The sequence below is a fragment of the Protopterus annectens genome, chromosome 6.part0, assembly GCF_019279795.1.
Source record: "Protopterus annectens isolate FY-2018-M chromosome 6.part0, PAN1.0, whole genome shotgun sequence".
Lineage (NCBI taxonomy): Eukaryota > Metazoa > Chordata > Ceratodontiformes > Protopteridae > Protopterus > Protopterus annectens.
The window spans coordinates 1,404,968,346-1,404,987,082 of record NC_056737.1 but is presented as its reverse complement, the minus strand read 5'-3'; the positions used below and the strand labels follow the sequence as shown (position 1 = coordinate 1,404,987,082).

The window sequence follows — 18,737 nt, the reverse complement described above, 5'->3', positions numbered from 1 at the left end:
AGTTCGTTATAGAACTGAATACAAATCTTGCAGTAATAAGTGATTTCTGTCAGGTGAAGGCTCAACACAAAACTGATGTTTTTTTCATACAGCTCTCATTCAGAAGTCTCTGATGACAAGGACTTTTCTCAAAGCAGTGGTTTTGCATGTCCTCTATTCTAGTGATTCCCACCACAAGGTCAACCCCCTACCCACCCTCACACGCACATCCCAGAAGTACCTTTTGGTTAGTGACATTCGCAGCTTACTGGTCATGGGGTTAAAAATACAGTAGAGAATGTACAAAGACAATTTGTAGTGTAAATGAGTTATTGTAGAGTATTACACCAATATAATGTATTTTCAGAGGAACATTAGACATCCCTAGAAACTTGCTCGTGTGGCAAATAAATATTTATGAAACCTTCAACATTGTAAAGGCAGGCTGGATAAGGAGAATATTTTAATGGTAAAAACATTGTGTCTAGCTATTTCTTTATTAATGATTGTCCAAAACAAGTTAATCTGTAAGATGTTAACTCTGAGTCACATACATGAAAGTGTGATGCATTTAGAATTAATGCCTTCGTATAATTCTTACTGCAGTACTTCCACTTTTTTCTGATGTTAACATGTAATCCAAAGCCCCATAATCAAGTAAAGATCTACAAACATAGTCAAAGGACTGCAGCAACTAATTCATCTTTCAGCTTGTGTGTAGCTTTAATGCTCCTAGCAAGTGTTTAATTATTTGCATATCCAGTAAAGTCTTTCATTAGCTTTTGCTGTCTATTGCCTACTGTAAAAGACAATGGCAATTATTAGAAAGATTCCTGTTCGGTAGATTATGTACATAAAGGAGGAAAAGGTATGCCAAAAAATAATGCATTAGGTTGTCTGTCTGGCCCTTTGTCTTCATATGGTTTAGAACACGCACATTGCCTTTGCATTTACTTGTTTACTACCATATTTGTTGAGAAGAAAAAAACCTAGGAAGTTTATGTACATCTTCATCCTTACTCCAGTACCATAGTCTTGGTTTACTAGACAACTGGCAGCCATACCTCTCAACTGCCCAGATTTTTTACTCATATTTTTGGTCTGTTTCTCATACAATTTGTGGTTTTCCAGCAAATCACTGAGAATTGCAGCCACTAAATAATGACAGTCATTTGAGTCATTCAGAACAATGCATGCTAGCAGAACATGTTTTATTCTAGTAATTTTCTAAACTTATAAGAGCAATATTTAAAATTTGCCCCTAATTTTGGGCTTTTGACCCACCTATTATTTTTGGCTTTGTCCAGATTTCTTGTGTTTAGTGGTATGCTGACAGCTGGTGTAGGATCTTACAAAGATACTGATGGTGTATTTTTAGTGATTACAAGAAGGTTGTCACAGAGTCTAGGGTATACGGTCAATGCTTTTGCAAAGTGATATAGAATGCTTTACTTCTGCTATCAGAAGAACAGATTGGGGTGGAGGTTAATATTATATTGAAGACTCATTTGCTGTAGCTTACTTAGCCTTAAATCTATTGCAGAATGTATATGTATTTTTTTTCATACTGGGCTTAAAGTAAGACTGGTCTCACTTCTAGCTGACCAGTAGAGTTAAGCAGTTCTTACGTGCTTGATTTCTGGCTTATTGCTTTGGAGTAAGCAGACAAAAAATGGATTAAGAGTTTAATTGGATCACAGATGGCTGTATAGTGCGTACATATGTTTTCTTCATGTGCTCGTGCATTTCTGTTTTGAATGTGTACTAATTTTTACAAAACAACATAGAATTTTTGCATGTGGTTTAATCTGTTATTGTAAGTCATTTGTAGTATCCCATGTTTTTAGTATAGACAGGTTGTTGTGTTATCTTTCTTCTTTGTCTGCCATTCTTTTGAATGGCTAGATATCAGCAGAGTGCCTCATGGTTGTGTACTCACCCAGATCTTGGGACAGATGATTATGTATTGTGTTGTTCTTGCCTCCTCAGGTACTGTGCATGATTGGCAGCCACTTCATCTGGGGCTATGAAGATAAGACAAAAAATAAAGAATTATTGGAACCGACTAATTGTCTATGCAGTGTCTTTATGCAACTGCAACTAATTTCAGCCAATATGTATATTGTCTTGTTTTCCACATTATGCATGGGTAGATAGAGTATATACTTGCAAACTTTCTGGTGTGTCCTCCCTCTCTATTTAGTTCCTATGTAACTCATGTATATTTAAGCAATAACTCACACGTGGGTGTGGCTATATCAGTATTTACCCATGGTTGGCATGGTTTAATTGTGAGGGTGAAGCCCGAGTGATTAAACAATGCCAAGTGTGGGTAAATCCTGATGCACCTACAACTGCAAGTGGGTTATTGCTTAAAGGCGCCATAGTGTTCCTCCACATTGTTTCCCATTCTTCCATATTCTCTGATGTACCGTGCATGTGTATGGGAGTTACCTTCACACGCTTGCACAGTATATCAGTGTTGTTGAAGAGAAACAACCGAAAAAGAGAATCTTCATTGCTGAGGTTTTTTTTTGTGTCTTGTAGTTGCTCTCGAAGAGTAGCAAGTGAAAAAAAGAGAATCTCCCTGGTGTTTTACTTGTAAAAGAGCAAAATTTCTTCTTCTTCTTTTGGCTTTTCCCAGTTAGGGGTCGCTACAGCGGATCATCTGTCCACTCATGATTTGGCAGTAGAGTTTTACAGTGTTGAGTTGCCAGCCCAGTGCCCAACCTTCCACAGAAGGCACACACATGCATGCACTCACTCCTAGGGCCAATTTAGAGTGTACAGTCCACCTACTGCATGTATTTGGGATGTGGGCGAAACCAGACCACCCGGAGGAAACCCACGCGACCACAGGGAGGACATGCAGACTCAGCACAGAAGGCACACCAGCCAAGGATCGAACCGGAGAACCTCTTGCTGTGAGGCGACATTGCTAACTCCTGCACCACCGTGGCCGCCCTTGGAAAAGAGTAAATCTATGAGGCTAAAATCTGAACTTTCTGCAAAGATCTGGACAGTTGAGAGGTACAACAGTCTGCCGAGATTTAAGGAGGGACTATACAAAAATACAACTAAAATCAGGTACATTTCTGTTTTTTTTTTTTTTTTGAGAACATACCTAATTTTTCTTATGTTTTGCACTTTCCCACCGTAGCATATTCCAATAGAAAAATCTAACTGCTCAATGGTAGTTAAATGACTAGACTTTTTTCTTTTGGTATATGCTCGGTTTACAATGAGCACACTGATTGGGCTGTCCAATCAGTGTGCTCATTTATGAATGACAATGACTTGGCATTGTATAGTAACAAGTGAATTATGCACATTTATAAATGTAATCAGCTTTCTAAAGCACAGGACCTTTGAAAATAGTTCAGTAACTGAGATATCCATACTACAGAAACAAATATTATGTATGCCTTTGCTGTAAGGGAAGGGATATTTTTGTAACTAAAATAAAATTGTTACAGGTATTACTGACCTTCTGGAGTGAATGTATTCAGGTACAGCAAATACCTTTGCTGGCAGAGGGGACAGAGTTTTGATTATTTTTTAGAGGGGAAGGAAGCATTGATCTATTTATTGGTGAAAACTTGCTGTTATGCCAGGTTTGTAGATATTCGTTTTCAGGAAGTTCCAGAGTCTTGGAGATGTTGATGTGGTTAGAAGCCATTAGTCTTATGAGTAATATGAACTGAATTATGCCCATTACATGTGGCGACCCCTAACCGGGAAAAGCCGAAAGATACCACAACAACATTTCCCTTTGTAATATGTGCAGTTTGCATTACTAATATTTACATTATTGCATTGATATTTTCATTCATAGGCTAATATGCAACAACTCTATCCATCTGCTGTCTATCTGTAGTGTCCTTTTAGTCTTTTTGCATAATCTAAGCTTCTAGGCTTTCACTGAAAGATCCAGTACCCTACAAACAATCGGCTATCAGGTAGTAATGCCCTTCACATTCTTTTACAGTTGTTGATTAAACTAAGGGAAGTTCTTCACATCGTCATTGCTACTTAAAGTTTGAATTGTAACTCTAAGGAACATCATGATTGCTAGGATCTATCTCTTCTGTTTTTATTCTTTGTATAATAATTGTTGTATCTTGTATATGATAGTTAACATTTGCCATGTTGCCTTGCATTGTATTGTATGACATCTTTTAAGATTTGTTAACTATTGAGTTTTTCTTCCTGGGCCTCCACTAAAAAGGGGTCTGTCTTGGCCCAGTCAGACTTTTCCAGTAAACAAATGCTAATAAATGAATCTAAATAAATATTGTACTTCAGTTTTCTTAGCCTTTACACTAGAATGTTCAGCTTAGAACCATGAACAAATGTGAAATATAGCACTGTTCTTTACAGCATGAAAGTCAAATGTTTAGGTAGCACTCTGCAGAATAACTGCTTGTTATAAACGTTTAACAAACTGTTTTTTGTAAATTGATATTAATAGTTATACCACACTTACCCAGATTCATTGTTCTGCAGGCTTGTGTTATGGGTAACACATTAAATGGTAAAAAGGAGCGATTAAAGGCAGAAGAATGTGATAAAGAAAAACGGGACTTCTTAAGTTTTTCCAAGGCATGGACTCCAAATGAAATCCTTCTGCAGAATAAAGATGACATGTTCTTTACTCATGTAAGCTAATAACATTTCTTCATGCAATAAATAAAACCGTTGACAGTAGAGCTTACAAATAACTCTGAATTTTGCTAAATTTTCTTAATGGAAATAATGTCTGGTATTATGAAGACATGAGTGTTCAGTGCGATTTGTATGTTACCTTTTGAGGGTGGCATTCATGGTTTAGATAATACTGATGTTGAAACACTTTCACTCTGAACAGCATTTTTTGCACCCTCTTTTAGACAATACTTATTCTGAAAAGCATTCATTATGAATGTTTATTTATTTATTGCACTGATTCTAGCCCCCAGATAATACTGAAAAAAGGTTTCATTCTGAATAGTATTTTTTTCACAAATCCCACTTCTTTTACATTAAGCCTCCTTTATGCTGCTCAGCTGGGCCCATTCATTTCTCCTGGACTTTGAGTCCTTCAGCCTATTCATTTCACTGAAGGCAGAGACCGAGTAAGATGGAATGATGCCATCATCTACAAGCTGTGTGTTTATTTTTCCTCTTTTCGTTAAGACACCAGTGTTCCACTGTACATGCCTCATGATGTGTGGAAAGTCTGTTTAGTAGTCAGTAACTGCTGCGAGATTTATTAGAATTTCTTTCTGATCTTACGCACCGAGCTGGGTAATTGATAATCATTGATCTTTTGACTTTATGATGGGTACACTAACGATTGTTGCTGCCCACAAAGCAATGGTTCACCTGTAATAGGTTGTACAGTTCCCCCATGTAATCATTTTTGTGTTTCATACAGAGGTTGCAAGCTTCATAGAACTTGTGTGAACATTTCTGGATGATTTTGTTATCCCAAAGTTATGCTGGTTGCTGTATGCTAGTTTTAAACATCTGGATATAAGTGGCATTTTAGCATTGTACAACAAACAGTACTGCTTATGCTTAGTTTAGTGATACTGATAATTTCCTTTTCCATTTCAGTGTAGTGGTTTCGCTTTTTAATGGTGCTTGTTGAAATATTCATCAGGTCTCCAGTGATGAGGAGAGCATCCCATTAATGGAGCAAATGGTTAGAAAAGTGTACTAAAAAGCACATCTGAACTCTCATGTCTTCAGGGAACCTAGCATCTCCTGACCCCAGTCTAATTCAACTAATTCCTCCTGCAAAGTACATAAGTCTCCAACAAAATCAATCAGCTTCTTCGTAGCAAATCTTTTGGCCTTCGGTTAAGGATGTAATGGAGGGAATATATGAAAGGATATGCTGATTACATAAGAAGAACTAAATCATATTGATTTTTAAGGTGTTCATGACTATGCACAATAACTTATATGTAGTGCGAAGGAAGATGTTGGTAGTACCTTGCAGTGTTTTTGTTTATGAAGTGTACTAGTTTATACTGATTTCTGACCATGGAACCAAAACCATATTTTTTCTGTAATACTTTTCATCATCATGACATTCACTTATGAAATAATACTGTTTGAGTACCACAGAGGTTGCCACAACCAAACACCGGATCTGATGATGTCCCGTCCATCCATCTTCAACTGATGGGTCTTCAGATCTGACATTGGCCACTCTACAGGCTTTGGATCCAAGTCTTAGAATCCTTTCCTTTCTAATAATTCCCCTTCATCTACTGAATTACCTCAGCTCTCATTTGCCACTCAAACACTATGGATGCTGATCACTTGGTTCAGTGTTTGGAAAGAACTAAATATGAAATTAAAGACTTGAATAGTTTTTCAGTGTAGGCTTTCTTCTTTTCTGTTTTTTTGACTGGTGTCAAAAGTGACTGTTTTGAGATGACCATCTGACTGTGTTTCTCGTGTGTGTGTGTGTGTTTTTATATATATATATATATATATATATATATATATATATATGTATATATATATATAAGGAAAAAGGCTTGTCATTGTCTGGCAATTCCAAGCCTCATTCCACTAGGGTAATTTCTATTGCAATAGCATATTTTCCAAGGTACCTATTGATGAAATTTGTGCAGCAGGTACTTGGTCCAGTGAACATACATTTGTATCCCACTACAAGCTGGATTTGCAGTTTATGTCTAGCGTGTTATTGGTTCAGCCATTCTCCGGAATATCCTTTGTGAGACCACCCAAAGTTGTAGTAGCTGGGGACTCTGTCTTATCAGTTAAGGATGGATAGAAGAGACAACATCAGATAAAAAAACTGTGTGCTTGCCATAACCACAGATCCATGTTGACTTCTGTCCTTCTCATCTTTCCATCCCTCTATCAATTTTGCTTTCTCTGTTTTTGCTTCTGCGTTAACAGCACTGATCTTACCTGAGCCTTGCCATATTACAACTTTGCTCTATATTCCAGGTATAGGTAGGAGTTTCCTGTGTGTTGTATAGATGTGTTTTATTGCAGTAAGTGAGCAAACTCAATCTGAGTTAATTCAGTAGATGGAGGCGAATTATGGGTAAGGTGAGGAACCTGAGTCTTGCGTCCAAAAGTCTGTAGAGTGGCTAATGTCTGATCCAAATGCACATCAGCTGAAGAGGACAGAAGTCAATGCAGATCTATCGTTATGGTAAGTACATAACTTTCATTTTTGGTAAAAGGGGAGGCTTGGTACAAAAAAGGTTGGGAACTCCAGCTCTAACAAAGTTTGTTTTATTCTGCTATTGTTAAATGATTCTGTTCTTTCCGTCTTTGCAAGCACTGCTCCTTTTCTAGCGAGTAAAATAAAATAGATGGAATGAGACATACCAGAACAAAGAATATTTTGTAAAATCTAATAATGACGACTTGATTGGACTTCTGAAGGCACTTGATGCTTTTTCATTGCCCTGATATTCTTCAGGCAAGAAAAAGAAAATCGCTGCTTCCCTTTCTAACAGATTTTCTGTCAAAAGATCAGACATTGCAGGGGGCAGCTGTGCTTCAGGACATTTTTCTAAGATTTCACGGATTCTGATGAAGGTATTTCATCAGGTGACCCTGCTGAAGAGATTTTTTTCCTAGACGTGTTATCTAAGATGAGAGACTTTTTTTTAGTGAGACCAGAATGAAATTCCTGTGACATAAAATATGTATTATGATTGATTACAGTTAGGAGTGCTAAAAGCTGTGGCTATTCCTTCTCTCTTGCCTGGCTTAGAGAGTGTTAACTCACTGCTTCTTCCTTACCTGATGCCTCCACAAGCAAAGTTAAACAAGGTACCCCAGACACACAAGTACCTGTTTCTATCCCTAAAGCAGGTCCAGCAGTTATTTCTCTTTCCAAATCATCTTCTGCTAAACAGGTTACAACTGCTAACTCCAATCTCACAGACAAAAATGTAATGCAATGGATAAGTTGGTGAAGAAAATACATTTTTGTATTTCTTTAACTTTCAGAATTTTAAACTGTCAAGCTCATATGTTAAAGTTTTTGTTGTTATTGTCTGAGAATATGCAGACGTTAATGGGTAACCTTCCTTCCTTTTGAGATAAAGAATTTATTAAGTGCTTCTGTGACGTTTGTTTCTCAGGCAGCAAATCAATTTAAGCCACAAGGAGGTGACATATAGGGTTTTAAAAAGGGATGGAAAAGAAGCTCTAAAAAGAAAGGAAAACCCTCTAATAATCAAGGACAGTCTTATCTGTCAACATGACTGTCTGCCTGTTTAGGCTTTTATCTCACCCCTCCCACTCTGGCAATCTTTCCTTGTCTACAACACTTCATCTCCCATTGTGGCAGCTGAGTTCTGAAGGTAATCTATCAGTGGTACACTTGACAGTGGGAGTCCCTTCCCCCTTGTCCAAGGGATTTCCTTATGTCCAAAAAACAGATATCTCTATTTTTAGTTCTCAAAATAGAAGGATTATGGAGGCCTGTACTGGATCATTCTTTCTAAACCATTTTTATCAGAATTCCAAAGTTCAGTATGCTTTCTCTTCAGTCCGTTGTACCTTAGCTTCCTCTTCTAGCTTTCGTGGTAAAGCTGGATCTAATGGACACCTATCATTGCATCCCCTTTACAGAGTATTCCAGGTGTTCCTTAAGATTTGCTTTATCTGGCTTTCATTATTAGTTCTCTGTTTTTCCCTTTGGACTGTCCAAAGTACCAAGGGTATTCACAAAATGCCTAGCTCTAGTCATTGCTTTCTGCAGACATCAAGTTATTCACATTATTCCATATTTCATAGGTTCATACGTAGGTACTAAGCTATCGGCCTTAGGGCCTATACAAGCCTAGCCGAAAAGGTACCCTGGCTTTCACCACCCAAAAAAATTATTTTCCTGTGCCCCTGTCGAGCAGAGCCACATAGGTGATCCCAGGGTGAATCTCCTGTTTCCCATCCAATCATCAAGATTTTTCTTGAAGAGGGCTAATGAGGAGCTTTGTTTGATGTAGATAGGTAGTTTGCTCCAGAGTATGGGAAATCTCTGGGACAGGAATCTCTCCCTCCAGCATGTTCTGTTTATTGTGATGACAAGGTTTAGGTCCTTAGAGCATGTAGCTCAGAGGGATTGGTATTTCTTTAAGTGGAGCATGTCCAAGAGCTCTGGGTTTGACATAGCTTTGTATGTTAGGCAGAGATCGCCTCTGAATAGGCGATATGCGACAGAGTAAAGGTGGAGTTTTTTGAGACGGTCTGCGTAGGGCATCTGTTTGAGGCCAGTAATCCTCTTTGTGAGGTATTTCTGCAGCCTTTCCAGTTGTTGTAGATGTCTTGTGAGGTACATACCAAAAGGGGCGATGTACTCTATAATGAGCCTAATGAGTGATGAGTAGGGAGGAACAATGACCTCTTTTTTCCTGGATGAGAAACATTTCTGATGAGGTGTGTCACGTAGAAGGATTTACTGACTACTGTGGCGATGTGATTACCAAAGGAGAGACTACTGTCCACCTGTGTCCCAAGATCTCTTATCTCACTTTCAGTGTTAAGTAGACTACCACCTATGTGGTAGCTCATGGGTACAGAATTTTTACCAAAGGGGATGACAATGCACTTTTTGACACTGAGCTTGAGGCCATGGCTTTGACACCAGGCATCTGCCTCAGTGAGGCCCTTTTGTATGACGTTCACATCATTAGGAGTTTCAATTATGGCACCTAGTTTGCAGTCATCTGTGAACTTTGTCAGCCAAAGACCTTCTGTGTTAGCTTGCACTTCAGAAAAGTAGGTACCAAACAGGAGAGGACCCAGGATTGAACCCTGCAGTACTCCACTTGTCACTGGTCTGAAGTCGGATTTGGAGTCTGCTGCTTTCACAGTGTGGTATCTGTCAGTGAATCATTTGGCAACCCATCTTGTGACATAGGGATTTATACCTAGTTTAGTGAGTTTAGCTATAATTCCAGCATGGGGGATGGTGTCAAAAGCCTTGGCGAGATCTAGATAGGCTGTGTGAACCATCTTACCCTCATCTACAGCTTTGGTGACTGCTTCAAAGAAGTCAGTCAGTTTTAGGAGACCTGATCTGCCTTTTACAAACCCAAACTGGGTGGGGTCCAGTGTTTGGAGATTACTAATGTCTTTGTTTATAAGTTCCATGATGATACGTTTCATGGCCTTGCAGACCAGGCTCATTAGGCTAATGGGGTGGTAGTTCCCGGGGTCCGTGGTGGCTCCCCCTTTGTGGAGTGGAATAACCGTTGTTGTGCACCATTCAGTGGGCACAAAGCCTGAGGTGAGGCTATGATTGAACATAGTGCTTAGGTGGGGTGCCAGTTCATTCTGTAGTTCATGTAGAATGCAGCTTGGGATATTGTCAGGTCCCATGGATGTTGTGTTCTTGGCTTTGGAGAGTGTGGTTTTTACCTGTGCAAATGTGATTACAGAAACTTTGCATTTTTCTGGTATAGAGATGGGCCCTGTAGGGGGTGAGGGGGGTAAAGTTAGCACTGAACCTATCTGCCAGGATGTTGGCAATATCAGTTGGTTCTGTATATTTAGTGCCATTGTGCTGTAACTCAGAGCACATCTGAGTGTTGCCATTGAGATTCTTGAGATAGCTATAGAATGCTCTGTGGTTGTCTTTAGAATTAGTGGCGATTTTGTTTTCATAACTAGCTTTGGAGGATTTTATGAGGGATCTCAGCTTTTTACTGAGGCTGACCAGGGAATTCTTCCAGTCATGAGATTTTACTCTTTTTTGCAACAGTTTATTTCTTCTGTTGTAGAGTTTGTTTATGGCGGGGGACCACCAGATTAGCTTTCTTTTTGGGGGGATAGCATCTTGGATCTGTTAGGGATAGCACGATCATGCACTCGTGTAAGTGCGTATAAAGTGCATTTGTGTATGATTCAGCAGTCATACCTCTATTGTCTGTCTGCATGGGTGTTGTGAAGTTTGCCACTTCTGTCTTAAGAAGCATGAAGTTGGCTTTGGAGAAATTTTTTTCCATGGTTTCCATAATGGGGGGTGCGGGCAGGATGTGGATATCTAGGGTAATTAGCTCATGGTCGGATCGGACCAATGAGGCGTTGACTTCAGGTGTGGCACACCGGTCACTCATGTTGGTAATGACTAGGTCTAGGATATTGTTGCCCCTGGTGGGGGTGTGGATAACTTGATCTAGGTTATTGGAGTTTATGAATTCCAGAAAGCGTTGAGCGAAGGAGTTGGTACATGAGTAGTTTTCCCAGTTAATGGTGGGGTAGTTGAAATCGCCCATTATTAGGGTGTTTGGTTGAACCCTAATATTTTCCAGTACATCAAGGAAAGAGGAGTGGGAATCCTGGGGCATGGTGGGTGATCTGTAGCAAGCTACAATTTGGATTGCAGTTTTGCCCAGAGTTAGTTGCACTTGGATAATCTCGGCTGCATTATGCTGAGCAACTAGCCTGGAGGTGTGGATATCCTTAATGAATATAGACACACGCCCGCCTTTGGTGTTCCGGTCCAGGTTACATGGCCGAAAAGTATGGTATGAGTTATAGCCTGGTAGTGCAGGCGTGCTGTCTGGAGCCTTGAACCAGGTCTCAGTCACTGCACAGATATCGATGTTCTCCCTTTTAAGGAGTGCCTCGAGTGAGTGCATTTTGAGATTTAGGCTTCTAGCATTGCGTAGCATCACCCTCAGTTTTTGCTTGCCTGTTCCTGTTACAGTGGTGAATTTGTCATTTGAACCTTGCCTAAAAAAGGCACTATAGGGGCGGCAAGAACCTTAGCCAGTATCCAGAATCCCAGGGGTAACATGTGGAGGCCATCTGTGGCAAAGCATTGTGGTCTGTTGACCATGTCATCCCAAGCAGACAGATACTGGATCCCTTTAGAATGGCACCAGAAGCTTAGCCAATCGTTGAAGTTAATCATTTTGTCCTTGTACTGCGGCATCATTCTGGGTGATGGCAGAATGCTACTCAGGGCTAGGGTCATACCTGCCTGGGCTACAAGATCGGAGATCTCTTCCATGTCTCTTTTCATGTAGTCCAGGGAGGTATGTCTCAGGTCGTTCACACCAACATGGACAATGACAGAGTCATATTTGTACTTGTTGTGGAGTGACCTGAGTGTGTGGGTTATGTGGTGGACCCTGGCACCCGACAGGCAGCTGACAGTAACCTTCTCCTTGTTTAGCCTGGTGAGTGGGACATCAGTGTGCCTGACTATAGAGTCATGTATGACTAGTGTGTTGGGTACATTGTTTTGCCTTATTGGCTGTGGTTGAGTGGCACACTGAGTCTGCGGGCTGTGTCATTTGGGTTGTGTTGGGGGGTGGAGGATGCTTGCATTTCTGCTTTGGAGGTCTCTGTTGCTTGAGCAGATTATTCATGTGTGGATTTTGGTGGTGTAGATTTAGTGAGACTATGTGATGAGTGTGGTGTGATGCAAGTGTTTACCTTCTCCTCTTGACTGTCAAGTTCAGTCTTGATTGGAGCAAGTTTTACCTCCAGTTTGGCTAGATAAGTGCATCTCTGACAGGTTGTAGTGTTGGGTGGTAGGAGGAGAGGGTTGTCTGTGTACATGAGGCAATTTCTACATTGCCCCAAGATGCCCAGATTCATCAAATAGACAGGAGAGAATACTGGGAGTGTGACCCATGGACATGCCTGAATAAAAAACTATTTTCCTCTAGATAAGTGAGGTAAGTGACTACAAGAGCTGTTTTTCTCTAAGCAAGTGAGGAAAGTAAGTACCCAAAACTGTTTTCCTCTAGGTAATGAGGAAGGTTGAGTGCTGTAGTAATTAGTAGGTTATTTTGTGCTTACAAGTGCTGAACAAGTGCTGATCACGAATGAGCAAATTCAAGTGTTAAAACTAAGAATCTCTGTCTGGACTAAACTAGTTACAGGAAAGGGGGGAAAGAAGTGCAAATGCAGGGTTTTAAATCAGAAAGTTGAGAGAGATGGAAAAACTGCCCAAACGGCCAGTAACTACATTTTCTGGGCCAGAACCACTCCATATGTGGTAGATAGGTTACCTAGTGCTTACCACTCCAACTGATAAGTTAGAAGGCTTTCCTCCAACACAGAAAGCTGGGGGGGGGGGGCTCAGATGATTACATACAGTCCTGGATACAGCAAGTCTGAATCTGGACTACACTAGCTATAGGAAAGGTATTTATATATATATATATATATATATATATATATATATATATATATATATATATATATATATATCTACAGAAAAGTAGCTGAAACAGCAGTAAAAACAGTTCAAATGTAGTGCAAGCTAGCACACTTAAGTATGTAGCAATGTTAGACCAAACAGTTTAAAAAATGCAATTAAATTAAAAATGACTAAAAACAAGTGCAGAAGGAGTCTATTAGGTAGAATGAGGTAAGGAGATGGGAATGGGGGGAGTGTCCCAGATCAAATCTACAGTGGGGGCGGGCAACTGCAAAAGCCTCCAACAAGACAGGAATAGGGAGGGTGGGTATGGGAAAGCCAACACCTTCAGCAGAGATCTGAAAAACTATACAGTGAAACAAAAATTACAGTGCACAACTCTGAAGTCAGCCAGCAATGATATAAAATTAGTCAAACAACAATTACCAGTACACAACTCTGAAGTGCCAAAAAAAATATACTCAGCTCTGTATATCTCCATATAGTTTGAAGAACACTTTGTCAGTATACAGGAAGGCTCCAGCAATCTGTTTGTAACCCTTCTTAGATCCCCTTCCACAGGAATTCTAGTATCCTCTGACAGTGGTGCCTCACTGTCAGCCTGGGTACTATGACTTACCTCTGACCTTGCAGTCACTCTGTCCAAGGGAATATCAGTACCCCCAAGCAGCTGTGGCTCCCCTTCAGTCTCACTGCTTCAGGGTAGCTCCCTCCCTGAAGTAACAACCTCACCAGTCCTGGCTGCAAGTGTGTGGTCTGTCTGGGTCCCCCAAGACTACCAGATACACATGCTCGTCTCCAATCCTGACTGCTCTTTGCATGCTTTATGCCCATATGACCTGGAAAGGGAATATCATGGGCTATGGCTGCTATAAGTGCCAGACGTTAGGTTCTGGGCACTACCAACTGCTGTATTCTCTCACACTCTAGCCCTCCCTCAGGGGTCCACTCAGTATACAGTAACCCTTTGTCCCAGTTTACAGATTCCCCCTTCCCTTGAAAATCAGGTGCCTGACTAGCTACCTCTCTCAGACCTTGTAATGTAGGGTCTGAGAGCTGAACCTGTCTCAACTCTCTCTTTGTAACCCTTCCTAGATCCCCTTCCACAGGAAGTCTAGTATCCTCTGACAGTGGTGCCTCACTGTCAGCCAGGGTACTATGACTTACCTTTGCCCTTGCAGTCACTCTTTCCACGGGAAGATCAGTACCCCCGAAGCAGCTGTGGCTCCCCTTCAGTCTCACTGCTTCAGGGTAGCTCCCTCCCTGAAGTAACAACCTCACCAGTCCTGGCTGCAAGTGTGTAGTCTGTCCGGGTCCCCCAAGGCTACCAGACACACATGCTCATCTCCAAGCCTGACTGCTCTTTGCTTGCTTTATGCCCATATGACCTGCAAATGGAATATCTTGGGCTATGGCTGCTAGAAGTGCCAGACGTTAGGTTCTGGTCACTACCAACTGCTGTATTCTCTCACCCTCTAGCCCTCCCTCAGGGGTCCACTCAGTATACAGTAACCCTTTGTCCCATTTTACAGATTCCCCCTTCCCTTGGAAATCAGGTGCCTGACTAGCTACCTCTCTCAGGCCTTGTAATGTAGGGTCTGAGAACTGAACCTGTCTCAACTCTCTCTTTGTAACCTTTCCTAGAGCCCCTTCTACAGGAAGTCTAGTATCCTCTGACAGTGGTGCCTCACTGTCAGCCTAGGTACTGTGATTACCTCTGCCGTTGCAGTCACTCTGTCCAAGGGAACTTCAGTACCCCCAAGCAGCTGTGGCTCCCATCACTCTCACTGCTTCAGGGTAGCTCCTTCCCTGAAGTAACCTCACCAGTCCTGGCTGCAGGTGTGTGGTCTGTCTGGGTCCCTCAAGGCTACCAGACGCACATGCTCGTCTCCCAGCTTGACTGCTCTTTGCTTGCTCTACGCCCATATGACCTGCAAAGGGAATATAATGGGCTATGGCTGCTAGAAGTGCCAGACGTTAGGTTCTGGGCACTACCAACTGCTGTATTCTCTCACCCTCTAGCCCTCCCTCAGGGGTTCACTCAGTATACAGTAACCCTTTGTCCCAGTTTACAGATTCCCCCTTCCCTTGAAAATCAGGTGCCTGATTAGCTACCTCTCTGGCCTTGTAATCTTGGGTCTGAGAGCTGAACCTGTCTCAACTCTCTCTTTGTAACCCTTCCTAGATCCCCTTCTACAGGAAGTCTAGTATCCTCTGACAGTGGTGCCTCACTGTCAGTCTGGGTACTATGACTTACCTCTGCCCTTGCAGTCACTCTGTCCAAGGGAACATCAGTACCCCCAAGCAGCTGTGGCTCCCCATCACTCTCATTGCTTCAGGGTAGCTCCCTCCCTGAAGTAACCTCACCAGTCCTGGCTGCAAGTGTGTGGTCTGCCTGGGTCCTCCAAGGCTACCAGACACACATGCTCGTCTCCAAGCCTGAGTGCTTGTAACTGCATGCACACAAGGTACTGCATTATCAAAATCATTCCCTGTCAGGACATCTGCAGGGATATTCTCAAACACACCTACTTGCTGGCTTCCCTTTCCACCCTCCCATTCAAGGTGAGCCCTAGCCAAAAGTTTTTGGAATGAGGTCCCTCCTAAAGCTCTGACTGGAGTAGACTGCCCAAGCAAGTAGTGCTCTTCTTTAACCATTGCAGGCTTCACAATGGATAGGTCAGAGGCTGGGTCTGTCTTAGCTGTTGCCTCTTTTCCATCTACTAAGATAGGATATAACCTCTTGTGGTAGTTTGGTACCCCTGTTGTCTCGAGACAACTTACTGCTGGCATTTTGTCATTCCCACTCACTGGCTCTCCCAACTTTTGTTCCCCACCTTGCCTCTGTGGACATCTATATACTACATGGCACTACTGGTTGCATTTAAAACATTTAACCCTTGGTACTGAAAGTGTACCTGGACTAGTAACTTTACCTACTACTGGTGGACTCTGTTGGGCCGGTCTAGGCTGTCCACCATGGGTTCCCTTAGACCCAAGAACAGCACTGGGTATCCCTTTCCTGTGCAGTGATGTCCTGCTTGTTAGGTATATGTCTCTCTTTTTCCCAAACTCATCTGCTGTGTTACATTTTCTATCTGCTAACCAGACTCTCATGTCCTCAGGCAAAGTGCTCAGGGGTTGTTCCCTCACCAAAAGGTCTGCCAGCCCTTCAGAAATGTTGACCTGACATCCAGTTGCCCACCTATGAAAATAAGTGCTTAGTTCAGCATTATATTCACACACACTTTCATTTGCCTTTCATCTATGCTCACAAAACTTTTTCCCATAAGCTTCGGGTGTTAGCTTACAACATTCTAACAATTTTTAACAGTATTATAATCTAAACAGTCAGTATCAGACAATTTAGAAATAGCAGTTACAGCCTTAGTATGGAGTAAGGGGGTCAGCAACCATACCCACAGCCCGTGGTCGACATTATACTCTTTGCATACCCTTTCAAACATATGAATGAAACTATCAAAATTATCCCCCTCTGCAAATTGTGGAAGAAATTTACTGACCTTTGTTGCTTCTGGGGTTTGGTTACTCCCTTCCCCATTACCTCCATGACCCTGGTGAAGAGTCAGCATCTCCTTTTCATGTTGCCTCTGCCTCTCGTTCTCCTCAGCCTCCAGATGTGTCAGTCTCTCTGCTGCTTCTATTTCCAAATGTTTGGCCTCCAGTTCAAGTCTCTAACTCTAGACAGATTTTTAAGTCCTCTGTGAAAAGGTTAAACTGTCCATTTTCTTAGACTTGTACATTTCCAAGGCCAGCCTGGTTGTCCTCCTGATTGCTGGTCTGTGATGCAGCTGTGCCCAAGGCTGCAATCATTTCTGCTTTAATCAGGTTAGCTTGCACCAGTTCTTTAGCCTGGCAAATCTCAGCCATCTGGCACCTTGTCAGCTTTCCATACTCCTCTCCTGACATCCTTGCCTGCTCTCCCTGACTGACTAAGCTAACAAAAAAATAATAATAAAATAAAACAACTGTGATATTAACTCTGAATGTTCACTGTATGGCTGATTGAGAGTACAAGCACCTTCCTTAGTGACCACTGTTTATATGCTACAGGAATTCAATATCCACACCACTGATACCAATTAATATGTGAGGTGGATATCCACCACTGCCCACTAATTAATATGTGACACCCCAACAGTGGCCCAGTAATCAAGGAGCCTCAATCCTCACTCTGGCAACAGTGGGTACATATACACTGGGAGGATGACAAGTAGACACACACTAAAGGGCAATTTCACTTAAGAGCACACAGAGACCACAGTCAGTCTGGGGCTGTTTTTTTTTCCTCTTTCTCCAGATCCCCAATAAGACTCCCCACTGGCACAGCTATAGAGTTGAGTCCTTAGCCAGGGTTCCATGCCAAGTCCTCAAACACTCTGTCTAACCAGTGCTTCGTGTCCCTGTCCAAGTAGCTGGCACACACACTCTTGGAGATTTATTTTGCACACTTACACACACACACACACACACACACACACACACACACCTGGGAAAGGTGGGTACAGGTTTACTTGCTATGCCCCCTTCTGCCCAGACTATACACACCTGGGAAAGGCTGGCTCAAGTTTACTAGCTATGCCCCCTTCTGCCCAGACTATACACACCTGGGAAAGTCTGGCACAGGTTTACTAGCTATGCCCCCTTCTGCCCAGACTATAAGGTAATTATCACTGCTGCCAGAACAGTCTAGTTACTGCTGGGAGCAGTATAGGAGACATGTATACATGAGGCTTCTGCAGTATGTGTGCACATCTTGTTTGTTTATAACTGCCCAGTAGACATGTACGTAACACTGACCTGCCCTAATTCAGCATGCAGAGATTGAGGGGCTGGAGTAGTGACATGATGTGAAAATGTATATATTGCTTGCAGGAACTGAAGTCAGGATTCTTTTTGTGACTTCTCCCAGTAAGTATGATCATTGTTTTATATAATGCTATTTAGCTTACTCTTAAATAATGGTAATACTGTTAATCTTTATGGGTAGCTTGTTACATAACAGAAGCAGTTTGTATTAAATGGATGTGTGACTTGACTTGAAATTTGTTTTGGACACATTATTTTTCAAAAATAATTTTTTCCTTACTTAAAATGAGCTAGCTGATGTTTATCCATTGCTTCAAGTATTGAAGTCTGAGTTTAAGGAAGTTTGCAGAGACTTTGTATTGCATGTGCAGGATGGAGTCATCAGCATACTGAATTAACAGTGTCCTCAGTATGCTTAACCATCAAATGATGAACTGGGGCAATGCTGTTGATGCAAACAGAGCACCAGGTGTGACTTGGAGGAGTACTGCTCTCACTGTGCAGTTGCCCTGTTATTGAGTATTTTAGCACCCCGTCAGCTACCAACTTGTTGAATCGTAGAGACGGTAAACATGGAGCAGTATGAAATGTGTTATAGTGTCAAATGCATTTGCAAGTTTAATGTATACAGCAACTACACATATCCCTTTGTCAAGGGAAAAGATGGCAAACCCTTGCTGTCCTACATATAGAGTATTATGTGCCTCATGTCGACCTCATCCTTTAGGTATATACTTATCCTTTGGTGTATAACTCTTTATAG

At 41.7% G+C, this 18,737-nt stretch overlaps 1 protein-coding gene across 1 annotated transcript in view; it reads left to right on the top strand.

Moving 5' to 3' along the window:
• Positions 1 to 18,737, top strand: part of ZRANB3 (zinc finger RANBP2-type containing 3) — a 2,104,294-nt gene that overhangs the window by 1,660,717 nt on the left and 424,840 nt on the right. The window contains exon 12 of the mRNA XM_044074946.1: positions 4,486 to 4,638. Coding sequence (XP_043930881.1) covers positions 4,486 to 4,638 — 153 coding nt within the window. The remainder of the gene's footprint in view (positions 1 to 4,485; positions 4,639 to 18,737) is intronic.